The sequence below is a fragment of the Bactrocera tryoni genome, chromosome 5 (genome assembly GCF_016617805.1).
Source record: "Bactrocera tryoni isolate S06 chromosome 5, CSIRO_BtryS06_freeze2, whole genome shotgun sequence".
Classification (NCBI taxonomy): Eukaryota; Metazoa; Arthropoda; class Insecta; order Diptera; family Tephritidae; genus Bactrocera; species Bactrocera tryoni.
The window spans coordinates 42,721,034-42,729,518 of NC_052503.1; the positions used below are offsets into that span (position 1 = coordinate 42,721,034).

Genomic DNA, 8,485 nt, shown 5'->3' on the forward strand with positions numbered 1-8,485 from the left:
TGGCAAAATTTTTCGAGAACTGCTTTTTTTAATTTACACAGGTTTTTGAGATACAATTCTTTTTTTTAAAAAAATGTCTGCCAAAAATCCAATTTTCAGTTTTTTTCTTTGTCTAAGCGCGAAGTTAAGGTTTTAACTAAAAAACGTATTTTTTCACTTTAGATGATGCTGTAAGAAGTTATCCTGTCAACCCGGGCGCATCTTTTTTCCGACGGGTCAGCGGAAATGGCGTCGCAATGGCCGAGTTTAGAATATTTTTGTTCCAAAAATTTCAGAATTTCTTTGTTAATAATGTATGTATGTATGCTTGTAACAATAAAAAGTTCTAATAAAATTTTATATGAAAAGAAAGTTGTGGAAAAAAGGCTGTTTTTTACCCGAGGAAACCCATGTAACTCCTTAAAGGTATGACTTTAATTTAAGAATTCTAATTGAGATAACGACTGTTTCGTCGCATTAATTTTTTGGAGTCCACTTCACAGAAAAATACATTAGTGGGCGTCATGGACAAAATGAAGAAAAACTTTTACCCTTATTACTTTTAGCAACTCTACTCAGTTGTATTGAAGTTAAAGCAATTCAACTTCTGACAAACCTAACTGTTACATTTTAACTATTTTTATTCGAAGTATTTAAGAAGTGAAAATTTGACAAATAACTAAAGGGTGAATATTTTAAACCAAAAACAGTCCAAGCAGTTCTCTTCAGTATTTCAAAACTTCAACCAAAATGCAGTTGAGTTGAAACCCGTAATAGGGCTTAAAATTAATATGAAAGGCTATTGGTCCAGTTGTTAATATTCCATATTTAATTGAACCTACTTTGTACAGAACCTACTTTGTACGTATATTTACATTTGTATGTATTCTTAAGGCGCTTTTAGTAGATATACTCCATGAAACCAACTCAATTACTGTAGTTCGGCGTTGTTTTTGATGTTGTAGCGACAGAATTCTTCCGTGTTGACAGTCCTTGGCCGGAAAAATCCGGGTGCATTTCAGTTACGTAGACCCGACCGTCGTGTAAATGGTCCACTTCGTCGTCCACTTGCATGATTAGCTTTAATTTCTTATAGCCTAGCGATGCAAACCTGATGGAATATAGTTTCAACTGAGCTAACTGAGACTGGCAGTTCACAATCCATAAATACTTTTAGTAACTTCTTAGAATCTCCACTTTTTCAGGATTATAATCACGATTAAGCCAAAATTACAAAACCGCAATAAAATCCAAGACTGTTTGGATTATAACTCATCAGGCGTGGCGTCCTACAAGCCGCTAGGACAAAAAGAACTGAAAACACACACAGACGAGAGAAACTATAGGGTCTACCTATGAAGCGACACACCGTCTTGCTGGAAATAGAGATCGTGTGCGTCGATTTCAACATATTCATGATAAGGGCATTTTTATATCATGTGTGTTTCGGAAGAAATAATGACCGACGATGCTACCAAACCAAAATCGGTCAATCGGTATGCAGTTGCGTTTCCTGAACGACACCCCAATAGCGACAATTTTGTTTGCTGGCAAAGCAATGAAGGCAGAAATGTGCCTAATTTGTGAATATGATTTTTCGATGAACGTGAATTTGTGAATTTTTCGGAGAACATGAATTTGCTTAATAATCTTGTACAATTGGATAGATAATTTAGTTAGTTTTTTTTAGATCCATCGATGTTGACTACCTGAACCTGTTGTAGGCACGACGGTTTTGGCCATCATTTACTGTTGTACACACCGTTGTAATTTCGAAGCTTAGGAAGAATGTCATGGAAATATTTCCATATGTATTTATTTATATTTTTATAGATCAAAATCAATTTATTATGGTGAACGCATAATTTTTTTTTCATTAGATATTTAGACTTACAGAATGTCAAAGCACAAAGATTTGATTGGAGTGATTAAGTGCGATACAGTCTATGTTTCTTTAACCGTTCATCAACCTCCTCATTTCAACGAAATCGTGAGGACACAGCAAAATATTAGCGTGTTGCAGCCACAAGCGGGCTGGTTCGAACAGGATCCAATGGAGATTATTTCAGCAGTTTACAAATGTTGTGATGAGATAGGTCAATTGCTAACGAAGACAGACTTTACGTTTAATGACATTGTGGCCGTTGGTATAACCAATCAGCGTGAGACTACAATTTTGTGGGATCCACGAACGGGAAAACCGTTTTATAATGCAATTATGTGGAAGGATATACGCACTGATCAGATAGCGGACCGTCTTGTAGCGGAGGTAGATTCACAGCACATCAATCATTTTAAGTTCACATCAGGTTTACCGATATCACCATACTTTTCGGCGCTGAAAATACGTTGGCTGAAGAATTATGTGCCTAAAGTACGAACCGCATGCTTGGAAGGACATTGTAAGTTTGGTACAATCGATAGTTGGATCGTATGGAACCTCACTAACGGTAAAATAATGTGTTCCAACAGTCATATGAAGTTAAAATACCATATATATGTAAATTTTCAGGTGAGCTGCATGTGACAGATGTGACAAATGCTTCGCGCACTTTTCTCATGAACATTCAAACATTACAATGGGATCCACTTTTATTGCGAACGTTTCATGTGGATCGGAAAATGTTACCCGACATACGAAGTTCATCCGAAATGTTCGGTCATATCAAAAATGAACATTGCAAAGGCTTGTTGGGCAAGCCGATAACCGGTATTATTGGTAACCATCAAGCGGGTTTGCTTGGCCAGTATTGCGTTAAGCCAGGCCAAGCAAAAAATAGTTATCGATATGGATTGTTTCTGCTTTGCAATACCGGCGAACGTTGTGTCATTACAGATCGCGGTCTAATTACGACAGTTGCATACAAATTTGGGCCACGAAAAAAAACGATATATGCGTTAGAAGGTTCTGTTCCCGTGGGAGGAGCGTGTTTGACCTGGCTAGAGACACGTTTAAATTTTATAAAAAACGAAGATGAGGCACAGGCATTTGCCGAGGCTGTGGAAACTACCGGCGATGTGTACTTTGTCCCCGCTTTTACCGGTCTCTATGCGCCGCATTGGGAGCAGTCTGCTCGTGGTCTAATCATCGGACTGACACAGTACTCTACGAAGAAACACGTTATACGTGCGGCACTCGAATCGATTTGCTTTCAAACTCGTGACATTATTGAGTGCATGTACGAGGCGAGTGGTAGGCAGATAAACAAAGTCTATGTTGATGGTGTATTCTCCGAGAATGATATGTTGATGCAGCTGCAGGCCGACACCTCGGGGTTGGCGGTGTATCGCGTTGAGGTGGACACTATCTCTTTGGGTGCAGCGCTATGTGCAGCGCAGGCGGAGGGTATTGATTTGTTTACTTTGGACCCGAATAGATCCTATGAAGATGACTTGAAGAGAGATTTATTTTTACCAACAAATACCGAAAATGATCGCGTTCAACGTTATAGAAAGTGGAAACGTGCCGTGGAGCGTAGCAAAGGTTGGGCTTCGAAGAGACCCGGTAGTGATCTTACCGATTCAACTTATAGATTGTTGGTCTGCATACCAGCTGGAGGGTTCATTCTCGGTACTCTAGTTATGGTTTTACTTGCTGGTTGGGGTAAGAAGAAATAAAAGCTATGAGAAATAATGCATTTAAAATATTATTCTTTGCAAATGTGAATTGGTAAACATAGTAGTAGTTTCGTTTAATCTATTTGTCATATGTATATCTCCCTTTATACTAATACGTGTTAGTATAACGTATGTATTTTCAAGGCCTTTCAAATATCAGTCGATGGTAGCTTATTCAAGGCGAATGCTTCGCTGTTGCTAAATTTATAATTTTAATATTAAATTAAATACTTAAATACTTCGTCCAAGATTAAATTGATTTCCTCTTGCTATATTTGATTATCAGAAGAGTTCAAAGTCGGGTAAAGAGGAATTTTTTTGCGATTACCGTCAAGTATACATTCTAGTACTAGTATATACATATGTATGTAGATAAAATATACGTGAGTTATCTATCTAAAAGTACGCCAGCAGCACTTAAATTACCAAAAATAATTCACACATACATACCTTCGCACTTTAGTCGGACTTATTTTTGTCAATTCGATAAGAAATATTAATGAATTATAACTTAACTGCGTTAACTTGGAATCTCTTTAAAATAACTTGTTATCAAATTTTATACTCTCGCCACATCTTGCGTGTAATAGCTTGCTTAATGGTTGCTACAAAACCCTTAATATATAGAGATATAAAGGGTTATCCAAGTAGAGGTACTGTTTTCAATAGCCTTTTTTTGACAGATCACGCGTGTGTTGTGTTAAGTTGTCATGTTACTTTTGTTCAGTATTGGTTGGCATTTAATAATGGAAAGACTTACGCCTGAACAACGTTTACAAATCGTTCAACTTTATTACGAAAATTCACGTTCAGTAAACAATGTGTTTCGCGCGTTTCGCTGAACATATGGTCAAATAATCGGCTTACTGAGCGCACTATTCGCCATACCGTTACCCATCTTGAGCCCAGCATTCATTATTGGATAATATTCGACCGTATACACCAAGTCCAGCATGTAGTGAGGAAAATATAGCAGCCGCAGCTGAGAGTGTACACGAAGACCGTTCCCAGCAACTCGGACTGACGTATGGAACGACTTACTGCATTTTATGACGAGATCTGAAAATGAAAGCGTACAAAATACAGCTTGTGCAAGATATAAAGCCGCATCGTTCTATGGGCTCCTGAAAAGTTCTAAAAAAATCCAACGTTTTCGAGTCAAATTTTTTTCAAACTCAATTCTGGCTCAACGGATATGTAAACAATTGTCTCGTTTGGGACGAAGAGCAACCTGAACAGATTCAAGAGATACCATTTCATCCAAATAAAACAACGGTTCGGTGTAGTGTTTACCTGAAATTAAAGCTCGTGATCTCGGCAACATTTGGTTTCAACAAGCCACTTTCCACACATTGCGTCAATCATTGGATTTATTGAGAAAACACTTCGGTGAGCAGATAATTACACGGTTTGGGACGGTCGATTGTCCACCAAGATCGTGTGATATCATACCGTAAGACTTTTTCCTGTGGGAATAGGTACATTCTAAGGTCTATGCGGTCAATCGCTCTTCGGTTCAGGCCTTTGAGCCAAACTTTACTCGTGTCATACGCCAGTTACCACTCGAAATGCTCGCGTCATCGAAAATTAGACTCAACGGATTAATCATTTGAGACGTAGCCGCGACCAACATTTGAAAGAGATAATCTTCAAAAATAAATGCCAAAGAATGTTCTTTCGAATGTTAATAATCCTTTTGGAATATGATGTTTCTGCGTTTTTTTCTTTAAGAAAGTAAGACACCTCGAAATGAATCACCTTTTATAACTTTAGTTATCAAAAATTGCAAATTCTGAATGTCTATCTGTCTATCTGATTAACACAAATAGGTAAATTCAGCCCAGTACAGAAATTTAGACGATCGATACTAATAATTATGACAAGAAAAATATATTTCTTTAATTTTGTTGGAATATCTTCCTTTTCCCTATAAAATATAGCGTCAACCAATAGAAATGAAATTGTCACAAAGCCCTTCACAAGTAAAATAAGCATACCATATTAGTTTTAAGGAAGCGTGTCGGTTATATTATTTATTAAAGACCTTATATTATATAGTATAAAGGGTATGTCCGAAAAGTAATAGGACTGAGTCGATTTAAAAAAATTTATTAAACCAATCATTAAAATTCTTTAAAAACTTTCAAAATATGTATGCTCCTTTTGCTTCGATGCAGCGCTGCCAGCGCGATTTCCAAGCATCGAAGTCATCACGGAAGGCATTCTCTGGAACAGCCTTGAGAGCCGAGGCGTATGTTGCTTGTATCCCCTCTGTCGCCTCAAATTTGCCTTTTATCGGCCTTTTCAGGCAAGGAAACAAAAAAGTCCGGGGGGCGGGGGGATGTTCGGTGCAACTTTTGAGCGTAGAGCGGCTGCGGAAGCGTTGGGATGCCGGCCTTGGTTAGGTACATAGCTGTTTACAAGAAAATCGGTGTGAGCTGGGGCGTTGGCGTGGTGCAACTTTCAATCAGCTGCGTTGTCTTGTCGGACCCGATTGTCCCTTTGTTTGAGTCTCCTGAAGACTTCCATATAAAACTTGGCGTTGACAGTTTGCCCAGGAGGAACCAAATCATGGTGGACGATGCCTTTGATGTTAAAAAAGACAATGAGCAACTTTTTCACTTTGGATTTGCTCATTCTTCAGGTCTTCATCAGCGATCTCTTCCCGGCTCTCAAAAAAGGCCTGATATCACCGAAACACAGCACTTCTCGCTAAATCAACACCTGGGTAAGCCTGCGTGGTCATATCAAACGTCTCTGCCGCAGATTTACCAAGTTTCACACAGAATTTAATTGCGTATCTATGCTGGGGAGCTAAGAATGTAACCCTTAGTTACATTAATTTTATCCAGTTTGGGTATTAAGACATATCCATTACCAGCAATAGATGCTCTCTATGTCCGAATAAGGTACCTCTATAACCAATACGGTACAAGCGGTAGAGAAAGTAATCATCTGATTTTATCAGTTATTGATGACACATCATATAATTTGGAGAAAAATATACTTTCTTAATTTTTAATAAGTTACCTCACATATTGATCGATACACTCGATAAAAAGTCAGCCATAGGCACTGTACAGTTTCGTATCATAGCGGAGCTTAGTTATAGCTGTTTCGAGATTTTCGCTTACTGAAATTTGTGGGAGTGGCATTAGCTTGATTGTGTTTATCTGCAATAACTTCTTCTACCTAGAGTGATGTCAGCCTTCACTCTAACGAGGACATCAACCAGCTGGGCAGCGGCACTTTCCCAATTAAGGGACCGAATATTCCAGGTGCATGCCCTTAAATCGTAGTCCTTATTTCGTTTGCCATGGTCGTCATCAAAATGGGGGTTTCTCATCCGAGGCTGTCGATAATTTTTCATTGGTACTGTTGTTTGATTCGCCTTCACACTTTGGTTGGCCTTCAAACGGATGTTCTTAGGCTACCTAGAGGATACTTGGTCAAAGACCGGAAGTGGTGAGCTGCTTGAGCCATATATAAAATAATCGTTTCTGGCCATTCCCAAGTGAATGGCGATCAGAGAAGTTTCCTCACTTGCGTGAACTTCTACACACGACTCCATCCTTCTGCAATAACACCATCCCCATTATTCCAAGGAACCCGTGTACAATGTTTCATTACGATATCTCAATTTTTACTAATGTTATCGAATGGGCAGAGAGGTAGACATTCACTCGAAATTCAACTCGATTCGTCATTCTGATTTTTTATATATACATAACCCTATATCTAACTCAATTAGTTGTAGGTGATACATGTTGTATGTGAGGAACCTTAAGGAAACCTTGGGAACATGTTATTATTCTGTGGCCTTATAACCGTATGTGACAATATTGCATGCAAATATGCTCCTAGCTTTCAAATTTGAATATTAAATCTGAACTTGGCTTTGTTACCCTGAACAGGATATATTAAGTTCGCCACGAAGTTTACCACACCCAGAAGGAAACGTCGGAGTCTATAAAGTATACATATATAATCAGCATGCGAGCTGAGGCGATTGTCTGTCTCCTACAGTTTTTGAGATAGTGTTATTTCTGAAGAAATTGCTCTGATCTGAAGACTATAGCTGTCAAACAAACTGTCCTTTCAAAAACAAGTTCTTGTAAAGAATTTTTTGCATTTGTTAAGTGTATTACAGCATTGGTGCAACCGAATTTAGATTTTTTTGTTTCAATGATTTAGGATTTCATTTCAATTTTAATGGCGACAATGAGCAGAAATCAAAGGAGAAGTAACCACTATATAAAAAGTGGTGGTTTTGGGAAATCATATTCTACTTGTTTGAGGTTGGTACGAAGGTACCAATAGTGGTAGCAATGAATTTTGTTGTTAGAATTAAGAAACAAGGAAATAGCCAAATATGTGAAGGTTTGTGTGTTGAGAAGTTGGATGATGTGCTGTGAGATATGGCATTGGTAGAGTTTGTCAAATACATGAAAATCTAAAGTCAGTTGAGTACTTTGCCGTTCTACTTAAAAGGGCCGTCGATTTACAAGCATATATGATATTAATAGCACATGGGTTACGTATTTAGGTTATCTCAAAAATCGAGTTTAGAAAGTGTTTCGTCGGTTAGAAACGCTGGTATAATATCGAATATGGACTATTTTGAAGGCGATAAAATTAATGTAGACGAATGAAAAAGTACGCAAATATCCATTATTCTTTAAAAAATACCTGCTACATGCTCTCCCGAATGTCCACTATACCCGCTGGGAGGAAAAGCTCAGTTCTACAATTTACAGAGGTGAATATAGTTATGTATGTATTAACATAGCATTTATTATGTATAAAAAAATATTGTATATCAACATTTATTCGATTAATTATTTATAATAAATATTTTAGTTACTTAATTTATTATCTAAAACAAACA

The 8,485-nt window shown here is 37.7% G+C and overlaps 1 protein-coding gene across 1 annotated transcript; it reads left to right on the forward strand.

The window, feature by feature from the left end:
* The first annotated feature begins 1,876 nt into the window (after nucleotides 1-1,876).
* On the forward strand, nucleotides 1,877-3,597 carry LOC120778327 (glycerol kinase-like). Its single transcript, XM_040110123.1, has 2 exons — nucleotides 1,877-2,429; nucleotides 2,492-3,597. Exons 1-2 carry the CDS (start codon nucleotides 1,877-1,879, stop codon nucleotides 3,595-3,597), a joined length of 1,659 nt encoding a protein of 552 aa, XP_039966057.1.
* The last annotated feature ends 4,888 nt before the right edge of the window (nucleotides 3,598-8,485 follow it).

Coding starts and splice junctions, on each gene's coding strand:
- LOC120778327 (XM_040110123.1), top strand. CDS start 1,877: ATGTCAAAGCACAAAGATTTGATTGGAGTGATTAAGTGCGATACAGTC. Junction 2,430..2,491: donor CGTATGGAACCTCACTAACG/GTAAAATAATGT, acceptor GTAAATTTTCAG/GTGAGCTGCATGTGACAGAT.